Consider the following 20,953-nt stretch of genomic DNA (forward strand, 5'->3'; position numbering starts at 1 on the left):
TCTTAATTTTCAAATACCTAGGCATTAATTGGGACGATAACTAACCGCCTAGCGCCTAGGCGGGAATTTTTTAGAACACTCATATTCTCACCATCATTTTTCTAGTCAAAATTTTTTATTTATCTCTACACAAAAAATAAACATTAAAAACTAAAAGCGAAATAGTAATAAAGAGTAGCAAGTGGCTCTTTACTGCAGTGTTGAAAATGAGTTGAATTCTTTCATGACGGCGTGAGTCTTTACCAATCGGTGACTAATCTAATATTTAATCTAACAAAATTCATGTTTGACAAAAAAGAGAAGTAATAAAGGGTGCGAAATGTCCACAGTGCAATCTAGCATTTTTGTTCCAAATTTCAATTATTTGACAAGGATAAAAAAATGAGACCGAGTATATGGGCTTAAAATGGTTTCAGTCCATTACACTGTTTCGTTTGACGATTGGAACAGAATGCCAAACGCAACCGGTAGCTGTGTTATATAATTGGATCTCAATTTTCTGGTGGGAAACAAGTTCAGATCCTTCCGATTCCACAATTTTTTTTCTTGATTTTTCAGAAATTCGGAATCTGAAATCTGAAATTGCGAAATTGAGTCGAGGGTGCAGTAGAATCCCCAGCAATGTCGAGCGACGGCGACGACGAGGACGAGCTCCTCCAGATGGCTCTCAAGGAGCAAGCCCAGCGCGACGTCAACTACAGGAAGCCCACCTCCAGCAACTCCCGTTCTGCCCCCGTAGCCAATTACGTCCAGCAGCCCCACCAGCAACCGCCGAGGAAACCCGCCGCTTCTCCTGCCCCCAATCACGCCGGCAAAACCAGCAACACCAGCAACAGGCGGCGGGTGGTGGACGACGACGACGAATCTGATGTCGACATGCTCAGCATATCCAGCGGCGATGAGGACTCCACCGCCAAAGATCAGCAGCGCGCGCGGTATCGAGGCGGCAGCGCCGCTTCTGCTGCTGCTGCCGCCAGACGTGGTTCTCGGGGAGATGATGATGCCGCTTGGGACGGCGGAGAGCCCGGTATCTGGAAGCACGTCGACGAGGCCGAGGTATACATATAATACACATTTGAAGAGAATTGGGTAATTGAATGCTTTGAGTTTTCAGTTTTGGGAATGATTTTGGTTTGTGTTGGCAGCTTGCTCGTAGGGTTCGTGAAATGCGAGAGACAAGATCAGCACCGGTGGCCCAAAAGGTTGAGCGCAAAGTTTCGACAGCAGGCTTGGCACGAAAGGGGCTTAACAATTTGCAGTCTTTCCCACGGGGCATGGAATGCATTGATCCCCTAGGCTTGGGGTTAGCACTTTATTCCACTATTTTCCGAATTTATTTAAGAGTGGAGGGTCTCACTTTTCACCTGCATTTGCATTTGTGTTGTTCTTACAGGATCATAGACAACAAAACGTTAAGATTGATTACTGAGTCGTCGGACCATTTTCCGTCCAAGGATGACAAACTGGATAACAACCTTCGTGGTAATGTACCACCTTCGCTCTTGCTATGCTGTATTATCTTCTTATTCTTTGTATTTAATTGACTTCCAAGTTTCTAGTTTCTAGTACCACCTTGCCGTTTTGCTTAACAAACACTAATACGTGAATTGGATTATTTACAGAGAAGTTGTTGTATTTCTCTGAGAAATTTGATGCCAAGCTCTTTATATCACGGATACACCAAGATACTGGTGCAGCAGATTTGGAGGCGGGTGCTCTTGCTCTAAAAAGTGATCTTAAAGGACGGACTCAGCAGAGAAAACAGCTGGTCAAAGACAATTTTGACTGCTTTGTCTCTTGCAAAACCACAATTGATGGTAAGAAATTGTCACATCTCACTCGGGGATCTGGTTTTTATGGAGATGCTTAATTTTAGATGTGTTTTACAGTTCAAAATTTTGAAATTACCGAAAGATGTGCCATATGTAATATCTAGACATAGTGTAGTTTGGTTACTTGTTTGGAAGGTAAAATGTAAAATAGAGAAACATTATTTGGTAGTCTTCCTAATTTCAGACCCTAGAAGAAAAGGGATGGCTAATTGTTATGATCACTTTGTCAACGTAAGCCTTTCTGCATTACCCTCATGTTAATCTTGTAGAGACATCTTGTTCATGTGGTAACTATCCAATAGCATCTAGCTGGAAGTCATCAGCGCCTGTCATGCACTTCTGGTTACTTAAAAGATTGGACTTCCAACTGGCATGCCTGCATTCTTGTAATTTGTTTGAGAGATGTAATTGCTTTAGTGATTAAAATACACCTATCTTGACATAATATGAACAGCCACTTTTGAACTTGTAATTTGGAGTACCTCTGTGGAAAGCACATCAAAACAAGGCAGTTGGTTTACTTTTATGTTTAAAATTTGCTTGTTAGCTTATTCCTATTGGATTGAGACACAACTTCCCAGTGCCTTTATTTATTTCTTCCTACTGTATAAAAATGTGAAAGCTCATTTGAAACATAGATACTAGTTAAGTGGGATGCTTCTTGATTTCTGATGTGGAAGATGTTGATTATTGCACAGATATTGAGTCAAAGTTAAAACGGATTGAAGAAGACCCTGAAGGTTCAGGCACTTCTCATTTGTTTAACTGTATGCAAGGAGTGAGTTCGTTGGCTAATCGTGCATTCCAGCCTCTATTTGAGAGACAGGTTGGTAAGACTTAAATTTTTTATTTGGTTGGAGATTTATGTGCAGTTATGCAACTTGGATGATATAAGCTTCATCTAGTTTTGTATGACTATAGGCTCAAGCTGAGAAGATCAGGTCTGTGCAAGGAATGCTACAGAGGTTCCGAACGCTATTCAACTTGCCCAGTACAATTCGTGGTAGCATAAGCAAGGGAGAATATGACTTGGCAGTTAGGGAATACAAGAAGGCCAAATCGATAGCTCTGCCTTCTCATGTATAAGCAATCTTTATTAATTAGATTTCTTGTGTGGGTAAAATTAGATAATTTTAAAGCTCATAAATCGCATCTATGATAGTCTTGTACATATGTTTGGAAAGAAAGTCGCATATATGCTAGTCTTGTATTTATGTTTAATTCATAAGTAAATATTTTGCAAGGTCCTGATAATAATTGTCACAAGACTCTATTAGACAGCTGGTTTCATTTCCCTTTATTCAGAATAAATACAGCTTAGTACGCTATTAGATTTCTCTAATCTGTTCAATCATTTTGCATTAGAGTGCACTGTTCCTACTAAATTAGATGTACCTTTGCTATCATTTTATTGCAGGTGGGAATACTGAAACGTGTACTTGAAGAGGTTGAAAAAGTGATGCATGAGTTTAAAGGGATGCTTTACAAGTCTATGGAAGATCCACAAATAGATTTAACAAATGTAAGCTCAACATGTAAATCTCGGTAATATTATATTCTTACCAATAATGAAAGTACCATGAGGTGTTCTGTCCTTAGTGCTATAGTCATGAATTCCAAAGTACAGGTCCTTCACTGGCAGAAGTAGAGTTTTTCCTTTATCCTTCTTCCACATTTTTGGTCATTATCTAGCATATCGTAAGGTGAAGGACCAGTTGCTATCTGGTTAACTTTCAAATTAAACCTCAAAGATTAGAATTTCATTTAAGATTATTGGAAAAGTTGTAAAAGTGATGAAAAGCTTAAATTGTTTCTAGTCTAAGAGGCTTACGGTCCCCCTCATGTTTTTGTAAGCGAAGCTTGAATTTTTACATTAGAGCTTGAGTTGTTGAGCAGTGATTAAGCTTATTCTGTATGAGAAGAGAAGGTTCTGAGTTGAACCTCTATAGTTTCAACCCCCAGCTCCAAGTATTATGTTGAATTCCGTTTGTTTAGCTTTATTGGTGGAAAGAAGACCCCATATAAGGAAGAATGAAAATATAAAATAATTCTTGGCCTACGTTATAACAACTCAAGATTTTTGAAAAAAGTTGTGAACAGAAGACTTTGTTAACCACCTATAATCTCTTCTTTTCTTCTTTTCCTTTTTGTTTTTGAAATCTTTGTGGGCCCATTTTTCACCTATGACTTTTTGAGAGTTGATAGGGTGATTTTACTAGACAAAATGATGCACATGCATTGAAGTGAGTTGTTGCGTGAGACTCCATATCTTGTTTACCATTATCATACTTTCGTGCTTGTTAGCATTTATTATTGTTTATTCTTTTAATAATTTTCTACTAAAAACTTTATTATGCTTAATGTAGCTTGAAAACACAGTGAGGCTGTTATTGGAGCTGGAGCCTGAGTCAGATCCTGTATGGCACTATTTAAATATACAGGTTAGTAAATTTGTAACTATACATGGGATTTATTTGTTTATTTTTAAATTTCCTTGTTTGTAAACTAAGCAATGCTGATTAGAATTTTAATCATCATGATTATTATCATTGGAATTCGAAATTGCAGTGCTTGGTTGTTGAATCCAGTCTCTTGAGTATAAAAAGATTATTGTGCCACATTCTAATAGCTTAAAGCTTTTGGAAATAATGATAAACCAACCAAAGCAGGAAGTCTTGATTAAAATCTTTGCAGTTGCTGTTCCAAACTTATATTAAGCACATAGTATGTGCTCTCTGGTGATGGGAAAGGCCCACATATAAGCGGGAATGGTAGACTGTCTCCATATCTTTGAATGATCTGAACATCTATTTTTTATATATGCAAATCAAGGAGCGTCCTTGCTCAAAATCAATTAAAACAGAACCACCATTTGATTATCATAATGAAATTTCAGTGTTTACTGGCAATACCAAATTTGTTTATTTGTTAGATCACAGTTAGATGCATCAGTCCCTTCAGTTTGGCCTTTTTTTTCAACAAGGATAATCTTTGAATGGAAGCTTAAAAATTAGATTTGCATCACTGCACTATCACGTGGATGGAGTACAATTATCTTGCCAGACTGAATCTGGACCATACTGGCAATAATCAACCTGAGCAAGGGTTACAGTCTGGCGTCGGAATGGGGTGGTCCAAATTTATGTAATATGTATTTCTAGTGGAGTGGTCTTACTTGTTGATGGTTGATATTTATGTTCTTTTCCTTTTAATTTGTGGATATCTCGTCCTCCTATGCATGTCGCTCATTCTCCATGTTAATAGAATCTCGTTCTTAGTAAAAAGAGAGGTTAAACCCTAGTTCGTTTTTCTGACACAATCTCTCTCTTCCCTCACACCATGTGATAAAAATCAGTCAGAATAAAAACAGAGGACATGGTTTGTCTGAATTTCCTATGCACCTGAATATGACTGTACTCGTTAAGAAACAACTAGAGTGGTGCCCATTGTCAATGTACTGAATTCTTTTTGTTCGTTTCTTTTTCAGAATAACAGAATTCGAGGTTTGCTTGAGAAGTGCACATTAGATCATGAAGCTAGGATGGAGACTTTACATAATGAGTTACGTGAAAGGGCTCTGTCTGATGCAAGATGGAGGCAGATTCAAGAAGATTTAAATGAATCTGTAAGTGTAATCCTTGGATCATCTTACACTGAGGAACAGCTAAAGAGTGGGTCAGTGCTTAACAATTTGTTCTTTTACACTATTGTCAGTCGGATGTCAACTATTCTCTTGGGGACAACCACCTTCCAGTAGATTCTCTGCCAGTAGACTTGACAGGTGAAGAAGTTGATGCTCTTAGAGGGAGGTATATTCGCAGATTAACTGCTGTACTTATCCATCACATACCAGCTTTCTGGAAAGTGGCACTTTCTGTTTTCAGTGGAAAGTTCGCAAAGGTATGTTTAACACTTTATTCTAACTTCGGCATATATGTAAGATCTACTCTTATTTATTTATAAAATTTGTCTTCTAATGATGCTCATGCGTTTTGTCTTATATACAGCTCATAATTTTTGCGCTGTATTTTGTTCAACAGTTCCAGAAATACATGTTTACATGCACGTAATGCACACATGAATATATTTGGTCTTCCGATGCATTAGTATGATAAGAGATACAGTTTCATAGAACTGATTAATTATATTTGGTCTGTTAACATACCGCTGTTTTCCTTAATCACATACATCAATACTGCAATATGAAGTCAACTGTAGAAGGTAGGCTGGAAACTTTGACCGGCTTATTTATTTAGAAAACCATCAATATATGATGAATTTACCAATACACTGTAATTTGGTAAAATTACAATATTCCACAGGGAAATCTTGTTAGTTACAAAGTTCCCCAGTACATGCTTATCTCCCACTTCATCTCTCATTTACTTTTTTACCTTCTCTTTTTGTATTTTTTAAATGATATTATTTTGCTTTTACGTATCCATTTTTCCATTGGTGAAATATATTCAATCAACATGAGACGTGAAGAATGTAATGGATAGAACTATAGATTGTTCTTAGTATACCTAGTCAGTCAGTAGCTGCTATACTGTGGAGTATGGACATCCAATTATCCAAACCTTAAAATCACTTTTTAACATAAATACCTGAGAAAAAGAATGTAAACTTCCAAACTGCAAAACCGGAGTTTCTTAGTTTCTGCATATTTTCCCTCCTTTTGGTATTATTATTTCTGATGCCGAAGAGGTTGATTTCTGTATCTCTATACTGTCATGTTTGTTCAAGCATCATATTTGAGCTGGTGCATATTTATGTGAGCTGCTTTATGAGAATATGCATGGAGAACTTTAAACCTATTGCGTGTTCAACACTGATTGAAGCAGCTATATGGCCTTTCACCCCTAGCCACAGTTCATCCCCGTATTTTTCCACATACGTGGGTTCGGTCCTCCAATGCCTGTTAGAGCTCTCTTCAACCTGCTCATGGCTAGGTCGATTGGTTTCGGGTTAAATAGGAAAAACTAGAAGATTCCACCTCTGGAAAGTGCCTACACCTAATAGCTTAAGCCGCTGTGCCCATTTTCTCGCTGACCCATCATGCAAATTCAGTGATGAAAAACCATATTTATATTTGTGTTGCCATATTTAAGTGATCATTTTTTTTTTCTGTGAGAGATGATTTCACTTCCATTCTTATGACTTTCAATTGTACAGTCGTCCCAAGTTTCTACTGAATCAAATGCTAATGCTCTGGCAAATAAAGCTGAGGATAAAGTTGGAAATGGGAAATACTCCACTCATTCTCTTGATGAAGTTGCTGGAATGATACGGAATACCATATCCGCGTATGGAGTCAAGGTGAGTATGCTGGCTGGACCTGCTTATTACCAATTAGCATTACATAAATGGAAGGCTTAGTTCATTAAGCTTAGGTACATAGATGAACGTGGATATGTTTGAGTACAAAATTTACCGATATAGTTTGTAATTTTTAGTAAAACTGAGTATTTTCTATTGTAATTGCAGAATGACAAATTTTCTTGATCAACTCTGTTCTACATTCTTTGATGCTTTATTTTGTTTAGAAATAAGGCTATCTGGATAGTGTAAAGAGAAATGGTGATTTTCCTTCAAATTTAAGTTGCTATATTTCTTTTTTGTTTGTCTTATGACTCTAATCAGAGATAGGGAGCCTTACAAATATAAATATTAAAATGTATTTTAATTCTATCTGCTGTATTTATATGTTTCAGATCAAAATTTAGTATCAGCTCATGCCAAACTCCATTTGACTGTCGTTCTTTGCATATCTTCAGTTTAAACCCACATTCGGTAAGTAGTTATAATTTTATTACTCTTGTTCTTGATGTAGGTTTGCAATACGTTCCGTGATCTTGAAGAATCAAATATTCTGCAACCGTATATGAGGGATGCCATAACAGAAATATCTAAAGCATGTGAAGCTTTCCAAGCAAAGGAATCAGCTCCTTCTATTGCTGGTATCTTAGCTTTCTCTTTACCTGCAATGTGCTGGTTTCTTGAAGTGTTCTGAAGGTTGGACTTGCTTTTGTTATAGTAACTGCAACTCGAGCGCTTCAGTCGGAGATTACAAAGATTTATATCCTAAGGCTTTGCTCATGGATGCGGGCATCAACTGCAGAGATTTCAAAAGACGAGACATGGGTTCCTGTATCAGTTCTTGAAAGGAATAAATCTCCCTACACAATCTCTTTCTTGCCTCTAGCATTCCGTAATGTTATGACATCAGCAATGGATCAAATCAAGTTGTAAGTCCCTAAGCGCGACTTAATCAAGGGTTTTTATGTGATAGACAAGCTCAAGATTAAGTGTTCATTACCCATTTCTCTGCAGAAGTTCAGAACATTCACTCGTTATTTATGTGTTCATCATTAACAGTTATATATTTCAGGATGATTCAATCTTTAAGAACTGAGGCTACGAAGTCAGAAGAAATGTTCATGCAACTCCAAGAAACACAAGAATCTGTCAGACTTGCCTTTTTGAACTGTATGCTCGATTTTGCAGGTATGATGGATGACTACCTAACTCAACTTCATGTTGTTAAGTATTTAATGTCCAGTTGTGATGCTTCCATTCTCTGCACACTAATCAGGTCATCTAGAGCGCATTGGAAGTGAGCTTGCCGTAAACAAATCCAAAGGAAGTTCACATGTACAAAATGGATATTCTCATACCCTAGAAGAAAAGTCTGATCTCCCAGGTAGTGTTGGCCCACATCAACAGTTGTTAATAGTCTTGAGTAATGTTGGCTATTGCAGAGAAGAACTTTCTTATGAGTTGTACAAAAATTACAAGCACATCTGGCTACAGTCTAGGTATGTGGGCCCTATTTTTCTCTTCATTGAACCTTAGGATATCATCATGTTTCTTGCCCTATTTATTAGGAAGTTGGATATACCTGATATATGGAATGTTGTATATAATCCACTGAAGTGGGAACCCAAGAACCAGAAATCATATTGGCTACTATCTTGTATCTTCCACTCTCAAATGGCTTAGTCATATTCAGTAACTATTTGGTTGGATCAAGACGGACTGGAATTTGTATGTTAGTAGCAGGCTTTAGGATATTATTCTTTTGTTTAAAGATTCATTTGTGAAGCAGGGGCTTCTAGCTCAAATGGTTAACTGCATTTACTCATCCACATGAGGTTCTATGTTCAATTCCCCCTACCCCAATAACACTTGTATAAAATAAATAAAATGCATAAGTCGATTGTTGAAATCTACTAGTTCACATGAAAATTTGCTACACCTGTGATAAGAATGCGATATTGAAGGTGGTGTTGAATTTAGTGTCAAGTAGATAGACCAATGGGTTTTCCTGGCCATTCGAAATGGAGGGTCAAAATGTTCCCTTAGAGGTTAGTTGGGTCAAAGATGCGGATGTTCCAGGTTATAAAAAAAGTTATAAAACCCAAACAAAAACAAAACATTGGACCAGTAGGTGATGCTCATCAATTGATAGTTGACTCATGCTCATTTATTGATGGTTTAAAACTTTTATGCACTTATATGATCTGTTTGGTTATGCCTGATTACCTTGCTATATATTTTCTATTTACTTTTTAAAGGGAAAGAGAGGAGGAGGATGGTGACGTACAAGACCTAGTTATGTCATTTTCTGGCCTTGAAGAGAAGGTCCTTGAGCAATATACTTTTGCTAAGGTATAGTTGAACACCCCAACACACAAGCACATCGATCATGTTCTTCTGGAGGTCTACTATATTATCTTGCTCTTCTCGTTTGTCAGTTTGTGTTACTGTGCGGGCATTTTCTACATTTACTGCCTTGTTGGCTAAGAAAATGTAGTTAAAGTTATAGGTCCACTTCTGTTGATGTGTTCATAACTTCGTATATGATATAACTGTATGAGTGCAGTGGTGCGTCCTTTCTGAAAGAATCTCTTTTTACTTTGTTTATAATAAGGCAATCCATTTTCTTTGTGCCACATGGCATATTCTCTCCCCATTCTTTTGGGGAAGGGGTGAGTTTGCAACTTTTCAGGTTCAACACCTGTCCAGTTGTGTGAGTAAATTTGCCTGCAATCATTCCGTCCTTTAAGTGAACACGGCTGACATTTTTGCTCCTATCATTTGCTCACGAAATTCAAGTGGACATGGATTGAAGTTATGATGCACTTTCTGTGGTCCTTTATGTGAAACTTAACAGTTATCTTTCCTCTCAGGCAAATTTGATCAGAACTGCTGCCTGGAACTATTTGTTGGATTCTGGTGTTCAATGGGGAGCAGCACCTGCTGTAAAAGTAAGAAACTTTAGAATTTAGCATTTGTAGTTGTACTTCTATTAGTATTTTCTTTTCAATAACTGAACTGGAATCTCATAATAAGATCATAATAAAATGGTGTCTTGCAGGGTGTGCGTGATGCTGCTGTGGAGTTACTGCACACTTTGGTAGCTGTGCATGCAGAGGTAATTAGTGCAAGCCATGTATTATATTAATTTTTAGTGTCTTTATTCTTTAGGCCATAGTATGAATCGGTACATTGCCTGCTCCAATGAGCATGTAAATATCTTCTTTTTTTCTTTCTGTATGTTATTTTCCAGTTGTTATGACTTATGCATATTTGCGGTTTCATATTCTTAGCTCTAACTTTTGAGTCGTCTTCTTAATAAACTTAATGAAATCAATTTCGACTATCCAGGTATTCTCTGGTGCTAAGCCCTTATTGGACAAGACGCTTGGCATTCTTGTTGAAGGTCTAATTGACACGTTTATCAGCCTGTTCCATGAATATGAATCGAAAGATCTTAGGTCACTTGATGCAAATGGTTTCTGTCAGCTGATGCTTGAGGTAAAAGATTTTTGCAGTATAAATGTTGTATCAAGTTGATGTTTTAATTTGCATATGGCTTTGGTGATGAGCAACAATAAATGGCAATTGCTCCACATTCCTTTGGGTGCTCGATGAATGATATTCTCTGAGATAAAACCTTTTTGTTCTAAATGCACCTTATTTTGATAAGATAATAATGTATCCAACACGTTATGCATATATTTACAACTTCCTTTGAAAAAATATATACATATATACATGTATATGTATATGTGACAAAAATAAAACCTTGAAAGGTTGATGTGAAATAGAAAATTACAGAGTGTTCATTTCATGTGATATCTCGTTGGGAGTGAGCAAGTCATTACCATCATTGATCATGCATAGTCATATGTGGTTCTAAGAGATTTCCCTTTTGTGTATATAATGCAGCTTGAATACTTCGAGACTGTTTTAAATCCATATTTAACTGCGGGTGCAAGGGAGTCTTTGAAGTCCTTACAAGGCATACTTCTCGATAAAGCCACTGAGAATGTGTCAGAAAATGTGGAGAATCCAGGGCATAATCGACGAGCAACACGTGGAAGTGAAGAGGCGGCTGATGATAGACAGGATGGGATGAGTGTGTCACCCGATGACCTCATTGTAAGAAACCTTAATTCTCTAGCGATTTCTTCTTGTACAATGTTTAAAACACAATGCCAAGTTGACTAATTGGTTATGGTGACAGTTATGTGTGCATACGTATGCATCGTCGACTAGAATAATAATATTGGATTGTAAATAGGCTGAAAGAAATCTTTACCACGTCAATTGGTTGTCATGTTAAACCTCGTAGTAAAGTTCCATGTTCCCGGTCTTTTACTTATATGCAAATAACTCGAAAGTAATTTGTTGAATGCTTCAGGCACTTGCCCAGCAGTATAGCTCTGAATTACTTCAAGCTGAGCTTGAGAGGACTCACATCAACACGGCATGTTTTGTGGAGTCAATTCCGTTAGACTCGGTACCTGAATCAGCTAAACGTGCTTATGCTTCGTTTAGGGGACCGCTCGATTCTCCCAGCAGAAACTACAGAGGTAACACAGGATCCCCAGGCTACTCACGGAATAGGCGTCGATGAATTTGTAAATGGCCCAAGGTTTTTGACTTTCTGGTTTTTACCATTTACGTACTAGTGTTGTACTGTGATTACTCAGCTGAAAGCATATTCTTTTTATTGTTTAAGCCCTCATTGAGCTTTTTTTGTTCTTTATTTTTACCTGACACTGTCAAGCACGACGTTGTATATTTCTTTCTATTGTGTTAATGCCAGTATAGTTCTTTTATGCTGTTAGATGGTTTTACACTTTATTTAATATTTTTTTTTTGTATAAAAGCGATATTGGAGGAGAGAGGAATCTGAATACAGGATCTCGAGTGCAAAGGGTAAACATTCTTAACCGTTTGAGACATCAGTCCATTGCAGTTTGAACCAATGATGGTAAATTTTTCTGTTACTCTGTCATATAGCCATTATGATGGATGTTCCAATGGCCCGTTTGGAAATGCTTCTCTAAAAAGCAGTTATGTTCATAAGTGTTCTGTAATTCATTTTTTCATTATAGTTGGGCTCGTTTAAAAATGATGCGCTTATGTGAGAAGCGCGAGTTCTATTGTAAGCAAGTTCATGTGCTTTTCTGACAATGAAGCGGTTTTGGTTAGTTATTATATATCAAGAGTTTATTATATGGCTAGCCCTCACAAATTGCAAATACTAATTTGTTAAGAAATAATCGGATTGAAGCACATTCAGACCAAAAAGCGCTTTTAACTATTTTAAAAGTACTTTGAAACTGAATTACTACACATGTACAAATTTAAGAGCTAAATTTTGGGAAAGAGACCAATTCAATATATATATATATATATATATATATATATATATATATATATATATATACACACAGAAACTCTGTTAACGAGCCGAAGTAGTTCCAACTCTTTGAATTCAACGGTTGAGATGGATCAAAGCCACATTTAACCCATTCTCACCAAGAATACCTGCACCTTGATAAAAACACAAGTTATTTAATTTAAGGGTAAAAGACTGTTTACCATCCTCATGTTTTGTGGTTTTCAACATTTAGTACATCAAGTTTTTTTCGTCCCAGAGTCATACCTAAAGTATAAATTTTGGGACAGTCTCATACATCTGTTAGTCAAACTGTTAGTTCTCCCGTTAAGTGATGACGTGGCGCTCTGATTGGACGCCACGTGTCATTAAAAAAATAAAAAAATAATTTAAATAAAAATAATATTAAAAAATATTTAAATAAATATTTAAATAATAAAATAATAATAAAATATTTTTTTTTTCTTCTTCTCTTCTTCTTTTTTTTTTTTTTTTTTTTTTTTTTTTTTTTTTTTCCTTCTTCCTCCTCCTTCCTCCCCCTTCTTCTTCTCCTTCTTCTTCTTCTTCTTCTGGGTTCGGTTTCTCTCTTTTTTTTTTTTTTTCTTCTTCTTCTTCTTCCTCCTCTTTCTCCTTCTTCTTCCTTCTCTTTCCTCCTCCTTCTTCTTCTTCTGGGTTCGGTTTCTCTTCTTTTTTTTTTCCTTCTTCTTCCTTCTCCTTCCTCCTTTTTCTTCTTCTCTTCTTCTTCTTCTTTTTTTTTTTTTCTTCTTCTTCTTCTGGGTTCGGTTTCTTTTTTTTTTTTTTTTTTTTCCTTCTTCCTCCTCCTCCTCCTTCTTCTTCCTTCTCCTTCCTCCTCCTTCTTCTTCTCCTTCTTCTTCTTCTTCTGGGTTCGGTTTCTCTCTTCTTTTTTTTTTCTTCTTCATCTTCTTCCTCCTCTTTCTCCTTCTTCTTCATCTTCTTCCTCCTCTTTCTCCTTCTTCTTCCTTCTCTTTCCTCCTTCTTCTTCTTCTTCTTCTTCTTCTGGGTTCGGTTCTCTCTTTTCTTTTCTTTTTTTTTTTGGGACACTTTGGATGCGGTCCTTATCTATCAATATTCTTTGATTGAAACCTTGTTAGTTTTTAGTTTTTGATTGAGGTCCCTGATATTAATGTAATAATGTAAGTTACTATATTTTTTTAATTAAAAATTAAAAATTGAAAATTTTAATTGTTTATATTAATGAGATTTTAAATAAAACCCATAATTTATGGGATTAAAAATAATAAAATATAAATTATTCTCTCTATTATATTGTGTGTGTGTATATATATACATATGTATGGGTACATTAATCAAAATTAACAAAAAAAGTTATTGTACCAAAACATGGATACATTCTCAAATCAACGAAAAAGAATGTACCCATATAAGTTTAAACATGGATTAAAAAATTTGAATGGATTTTATATTAAAAAAGGGTACATTTTACATATAACAAATTGATATATTTGAGAATGGGTACATTTAAGATTAAAAAAATTGAAAAATTATATGAATGGGTACATTTAAGATTAAAAAATTGAGAATCTTTTTATATATAAAAAAAAACTAATAGGTACAAATTTAATTTAATTTAATTTTTTATTATTTTGGAAATGTTTGAATTGAAAATTAATTAGAAGTTTAATAGAGGTGTGAGTATTAAACCCTAAATTAATTACTAATTTTTATATTAAAAAATTATATAATAAACATGTAAATTCATTATCACATTAATGCTAGGGACTTGAATCAAAATTTGAGAACTAATAAGGTGTTAGTTAATGAACAGTAAAAACTAGGGACCGGATACTAATTTTTCCTTCTTTTTTTTTTCTTCTTCCTCCACCTTCTCCTTCTTCTTCCTTCTCCTTCCTCCTCATTCTTCTTCTCCTTCTTCTTTCTTCTTCTTCCTCTTCTTTTCTAGGTTCGGTTTTTTTTTTTTTTTTTTTTCTGTTTTTTTCCTTCTCCTCCTTCCTTCTTAAGAAGGAAGAAGAAGGAGAAGAAGAATGAGGAGGAAGGAGAAGGAAGAAGAAGAAGGAGGAGGAAGGAGAAGGAAGAAGAAGGAGAAGGAGGAGGAAGAAGAAAAAAAAAAGAAAAAAAAAAAAGAGAGAACCGAACCCAGAAGAAGAAGAAGAAGAAGAAAAAAAAAAAAAAGAAGAAGAAGAGAAGAAGGAAAAAAATTTTTTATTATTATTTTATTATTTAAATATTTTTTAATATTATTTTTATTTAAATAAATTTTTTATTTTTTTAATGACACGTGGCGTCCAATCAGGGCGCCATGTCATCACTTAACGGGAGAACTCACAGTTTGATTAACAGATGTATGAGACTGTCCCAAAATTTACACTTTAGGTATGACTCTGGGACAAAAAAAACTTGATGTACTAAATGTTGAAAACCTACTTGATGTACTAAATGTTGAAAACCACAAAACATGAGGGTGGTAAACAGTCTTTTACCCTTAATTTAATTAATAGGTGTTGAGAGTGGTTTGATTGGGCTGTAGCGTACGGAACAATCGTCTAGTGCCCTTCACTCTCGAGTAACCAAACAAAGAAACAAACAGAGAATCAGTCAGAAATCATGTTGAAGTTCCTATCGAGAGTGAGGATCGAGTTCAATGCCTTGGACCCCCGAACGGCCTCGTGTCTGGAGTTCCTGGCGCAGTGCAACGCCCGCAAGGCCAAGGAGTCCAACCCCTCCTGCGCCGTCCAAGTCAAGCGCCGCACCGACGACCAGCCCCCCAAGATCACCGTCACCTTCGTCAACGGCGTCGAGCAGGTCTACGACGCCACCGCCACTCCCGCCCAGGACATCCGCAACATGATCCTTGAAAAGGGTCAGAGCCTCGAGACCGAGCAGATGTTCCGCGACGCCGGCGAGTCCTGGCCCGTTATAATCCCCGCCGACGAGCTCCACCAACCGGCCCCCGGCACCAAGGTAAAAGAGTTTACATTTTAATTCTCTCTCGAAGGGCTAAGGGCTAAGGGAGGGGTAAGGGCTTTTTGTGTTAGCGAATGTATGCTTCTTCTGTCTGGCATTTCGTCGAACATGTAACGTGCATTGATTGAAACTTGTAATTATGCTATTCTTTTGATTGGTGTATATGTTATCACCATTGTTGATTGCTATCCTTGCTGCCTGCAGTGCATAATGATCCTTTTACATCTCTGTTGATTTTTCCTCTTCAAATCCGACCTTTTCTAAGCATACACACACACACACATCACACGTTGTAGTGTATGTTTTTCACACTGAATTTCTTCACTTAGTTACTCACAACTGACTCCCAGCTGCATTTATAATCATTCGGTTGATCGATGAAAAGATTCGTTGGGCTTCTTTTAATTTTCCCATTTTCCGTTTGGTGACTGTCTGTTGCTGAATTTCAGATGAAATGAAAGAAAATTGTAATTAAAACTTGAAAAATATCCAATTTTTGAACCCCGGAAATATAATTCCAAATTATGGCAGTTTTGACACTGATACTGACACTTTTATAGCATTTTCTTTAAGGTTTGTTTTCAAAATTGCAAACAAATCATGATTTCCGAAAGCGTTGGGTCAGTCTTTGGTGTCATTGTGCTGGGTTTTTGTCACCTGTAAGCCGTATTCAATAAGATAAAGGTGGTATAAGTTTTTACATACTTTTTCTTTCATCTCATGACTTGTTCAAGCTTCCATTCGTGACTGATATGCTTGTGGATTTTGATAATAATAGTACAATCATGGTCGTTTTTTTTCTGAAATGGGAAAACTTATGACTCATGATGGTATCTCATTGCTTTTTTGTTTACCCACCCATGTTCATATATGCCTTCACTTTGGTTCTGCGTTAAAGTTCAGGATTGGCTTCACTGGCCTTTCCTTACTACTTGATCTACTTTACCATCATTTCCAAGATGAAGCAAGAATTTGGGAACAGGGATGTTGGGATTTGTTATCCAAAAAGAATCCCAATCATCACCTCTTCACATCGAATCATAGTTGTTGCATCACCTGTTCATATCCAAATCCTTATTTGTCTGTCAAAATTGGTCAATATGGATTAAGGCCACCAAATGCTTTGTCGGCATTTCCTTATAGTGCCAAGGGGACTTCAATTTTATGTTTCTTGCATTTTGTATGTGTTCATGTGTGCGCCTTTCGATGCATTTGAAAGACAATTCCATAGCCTTTTGCATCTGCATCCTACCTTTGCTTTTATATAGAAGGATTGAACACCACTCTTTTGATTATCTTAATTGATCTTTCACCTTCAGGCCTAGAAGGATTTACTTGTTATACTATATTATTTTCCTCATGGTTCCATTTTGTTGTTTCTTTCAGCCGAAGAAAGCGGAAGAGAAAAAGCAGTAACCTGTGATTGTTTGATCAAATATATTACTGGGGAACGACGCTTAAAGTAGCCAGGTCTGCTATATTTCCATTCAATGTTTCATTAGGAAAAGAGAGGTGTATTGGAGTTGGAATTTAGACAATTCTGTCTTCTTGTGTTTTTGCTGCAATGCAGAGGCGTTTGATATATTTAGTTAATGTTGAATCCTTGCTTGGAGTATGAATTGAGGATGTTATGAACCATCTTTTCTGTTTTTGACACTTTGGTTGGTTCTTATTGTCATTATAACATTCTTCGCAGCTTGCAGAAGCACACGCGTGAGTTCGCCTAATCAACTCACCATCGTGCTCAGTGTTAACAACAAAACAATTTTGCATATGTATGTTTTGATGAAATGTTTCCATGTGCTCTCAAATTTTTTGTACCACCGAATTGCTTTAGCTTATGACATAGAATCCCAAACAGTTGCTATGAGCATCCAGGATGATTTACTTATTTCTCCATACACTTGCAACCCAATACCCCAATACTCACAAGGACAGCCATGGATTTGGATCCCATCTGGATCCTTTGTGAGGATCCTAGGGATTCTCACATACTGTCCATTCATCGTACATCGTGCGGTAAAAAATTATTTTGAATTTTCTTAATTAAAATTAAACACAAACAGTACGTAACGAAAGTTGGCCGCATAATGTATGATGAACGAATAAGATGTGAGGGTCCCTATGATGCTTATAAAAAGGATCCGGAGAGGATCATCATTCGATAGTCGTTAACCCGAAATGGCACCTAGGTTTTTCGAAGTGGCAGATCCCACGATGAGTGAGTGAGCGGAAGCTGTCAACAATGTACATATTGCGCTCTCGGCATCTCAATAAGTGATTTGTTTGAGCTTTGGATGAATCATCTTGGTCCAAGAGTATTGAGCTTTGAGAAACTTACCCTACAATTTTAGCTCAATGACCCACTACACAAGAAGGTCGATGGCTTTCCAATTCCAAACTTTTTTCAAACTAACAAAGAGAAAAACTGAGCCTGGACAATTAAGGAGGCGATGTTCTAACTTACCAGTAGGAGAGTAGCATGCCTCCACCATCACCACCACCACCACCACCACCGTCACAATAAAAATAAAAAATTGAAAAAAGGCATTCGATTTCGATTTGGGGTGCAAGAGGGCGGATGGACTGTATTGCCAATTAGCCTAGCCTAAACTACAATTGCAATGTTTATAAATTGTTCACCACCGTCCCCTCAACCCCTCCAATAAAGGATAAGTGTGTTTTCTCTAAGAATGTCTTTGTCATTACATTGGCTATATGAAAGAAACTAGACTCTTTTATAGTTTAAACATGTTGAAAGGAAAAATTTAGAGAGAGAGGGGAGGGCTTTCTGAATTGTTCTTCTCTCATGTGGTCTTATGCCCTTATTTATATTAAATAAGATGGGCATTACTTTCCCTACAACTACAAGTGATACAGGTCATAAAGAGATTTTATCTCCAAATACTATTGGATTCTACATCTGTGGCGTGTTTACCAATCAGGGTTTGAATGGGGAGAACGGAATTGCATTCCTCCCAAAACATTCCAGTGTTTACTAGCATTTAGGGAAATCAGAAATTAGGTGGGGTCCACCCATCATCCATAGTTCAGTTCCTAAATTTCCCGGAATTGGATTACCTATAAAGAGGTGGTATTTGGACTCTGGGTACAAGGCTCCATTAGGAATCAAAGTTTTCTACCCAAAATACACCTTGAGCAGTCCCTCCCCTCTGTATTTGTTTCTCTCACAGCAAAGATCGCCCTTACCGTATGATCTTAAACAATGAACGCTCAAATCTAAATAGATGAAAAGTGACTGCATGGCTCGATTAGGGGAGGGTGATGTTAGATTTTTGTTGTGTTTTGCTAGGTTTATAACTAAAAGATAATTCCACGAAAGAAAAGGATTAAGTACCTAAAACTCCCCAACCTTTTAATGTCATTTCAAATTGGTCTCAACATTTTTAAACATTCCAAACAAGTACCAAACTTATTGAGAATGTCATATCCGTTAAGTCCCAGTTAAAAATCTGTTAAATTAGCTAGAGCTTACTTTGTCTCCAAAATTATAGAAAGTCATGGAAGCATAACCTCCACCAACTAACAATCACCATCACCACATCATGCCATCACCTCCAAACCCAACACAAAACCACCAACTCCACCTATAACTCAAGTCACCAAAATTGAGAAGAAGATCATGGATATTGCTGAAATGCTATGACTATCATGATGTAACCACCACCATCTTCACCTCCCACAAAGAAGAACTGGCTTTACGAGCTGAGAAATCGGCGAATGAGGAAATCATATGAGTAGAAACAAGCTCCTTGAAACCCTAACTGAATCCTTAACTCTTTTCTTTGTTAGGAGGTTGCCCTCCTAATGTAATTTCAATTTAAGTTCATTTTCAATTCAATCAATACTTATTTGATCATGGGGTTCTATATTATATAATCTATGTTTGAAATGTAGATTTTGAGCTAACTAATATTAATGTTGACCTTGATATACCCAATTGATGGGTTTTGAATATAATCTATGTTAATATTAAGTGAGGCTTGACGAATGTGACATTTTCAATAGGTTAGGTACCAGTTTGGAATGTTTAAAAATGTTGAAACCAATTTAGAATGACACTAAAAGGTTGGGGAGTTTTAGATACTTAATTCAAAAATAAAACTGAAAGATAATTAATGGTGTGTTTTAAAGCTTTTCTCACAATGTTTTAAACAATACAAAAGAATTAGAGTTTTACTAAAAACACAAAGAAAAGAATTATTGGCATAAATATTATTTACTTAGAATAGGGGCATTTGAGTAATCACATTAGTTTATATTCCGATGAAGTGAATTAGTAAACATCTTATATGAATTAATATCAATCATACTTTGATTCTACTAAATTTTGGTAAACAACTTAAACAGGAATCCGATTGTGACACCACCTCATTCCAACTCCTTATCAATTCAATTAATCTTCAATTCAATTCCCCTCATTCTGATTACGGATTAGTAAACGAGCCACTAGTTTACTAATCACATTCCTAACCAATATTAACTACAACACTCCACTTGAGCGTGTAAAAATTAAGAAGCAGGGACATCAAGTCTTCAGGCAACGTGTATGTCAAAATGAAGCTTGTGAAGAGTACAACAATTTTTATACCTCTGCCAAAGTGCAACACTGGCCGGAGAACCTCGAAGATTGCCAGAAAATAGTGTACTTCGCCATGGACTCGTCGGAGATTCAACATCTAATCTGTAGCTTGTATTTTGTTCTTGGGACCAAGAGTTGTCGAATGGTGGTGGTGAGTGTTGTCAGGGTGGCTGAAAAAGGGGCCAATCCCCATCATCAAAAATCTGGAAAACGTCGAGCGTCGATGCGCCTTGTACGACGGTCAAACTTTGAGAATCCTGGGTGGGAAATGATCGTGGGGTGGCGCTGAGTTGTTACCAGGTGGTGGCGCCGCTTGAAGCCACCAGCGTTGGCCAGAAAGCCGTCGGAAAAGTTGCCTAGAAACTGGTTCAATGTCGCGGGTCCGACTTGTGATCCGAGTTGTGCAACTGGGTTGTTTTTCTAAAAATGGCCAGGTCCCCCTTCCAACAATCTGGAACCTTCTATTTATAGAAGATCCAATTTACAAAAATATCCTTGATTTCCTTACTTATTTCTCCTACGTTTTAACCCCGTTTCGCAAATGATTTTTGCATATGCGTTCGTCGGATCGAACTTTATCCAAAAATACTAAGAGTAACTCCGAAGGGTCAACGGATTTTTATAGCTACTTATGGAAAATCAAACTTTAACTAAGAAACCAAAAATCCAAAATTAATGAAATTAAAATAATTTGACAAAATTGCGAGGTAAGATCATTGAACAGTGAAATCCAGGGATAAGATTTCCAAAAAATTAATTAATCAAATTTAACAGAAATAACAATAGTTATTTCTAGGGTTCCAAATTTTCAAACTCACCAAATTTCAAATTGACTTGGGGGAATGAAGTATGGCGTCG

General features: G+C 36.7%; 2 protein-coding genes across 2 annotated transcripts; both read left to right on the top strand.

The window, feature by feature from the left end:
• Positions 1–414: 414 nt before the first annotated feature.
• On the top strand, positions 415–11,970 carry LOC126598816 (exocyst complex component SEC5A-like). Its single transcript, XM_050265183.1, has 21 exons — positions 415–1,056; positions 1,146–1,303; positions 1,394–1,482; positions 1,623–1,817; positions 2,531–2,658; positions 2,754–2,912; positions 3,250–3,354; positions 4,199–4,273; positions 5,320–5,457; positions 5,547–5,732; positions 7,008–7,151; positions 7,666–7,792; positions 7,870–8,080; positions 8,224–8,339; positions 8,428–8,650; positions 9,410–9,503; positions 10,025–10,102; positions 10,213–10,269; positions 10,503–10,652; positions 11,067–11,279; positions 11,542–11,970. Exons 1-21 carry the CDS (start codon positions 622–624, stop codon positions 11,755–11,757), a joined length of 3,297 nt encoding a protein of 1,098 aa, XP_050121140.1. The 5' UTR covers positions 415–621; the 3' UTR covers positions 11,758–11,970.
• A 3,053-nt stretch (positions 11,971–15,023) lies between these two features.
• LOC126590951 (uncharacterized) lies at positions 15,024–17,148 on the top strand. The gene is made up of 2 exons (XM_050256474.1): positions 15,024–15,489; positions 16,879–17,148. The coding sequence occupies exons 1-2, from the start codon at positions 15,133–15,135 to the stop codon at positions 16,906–16,908; spliced, it is 387 nt and encodes a 128-aa protein (XP_050112431.1). The 5' UTR covers positions 15,024–15,132; the 3' UTR covers positions 16,909–17,148.
• The last annotated feature ends 3,805 nt before the right edge of the window (positions 17,149–20,953 follow it).

This window comes from Malus sylvestris, chromosome 2 (assembly GCF_916048215.2).
Source record: "Malus sylvestris chromosome 2, drMalSylv7.2, whole genome shotgun sequence".
Taxonomy (NCBI): domain Eukaryota; kingdom Viridiplantae; phylum Streptophyta; class Magnoliopsida; order Rosales; family Rosaceae; genus Malus; species Malus sylvestris.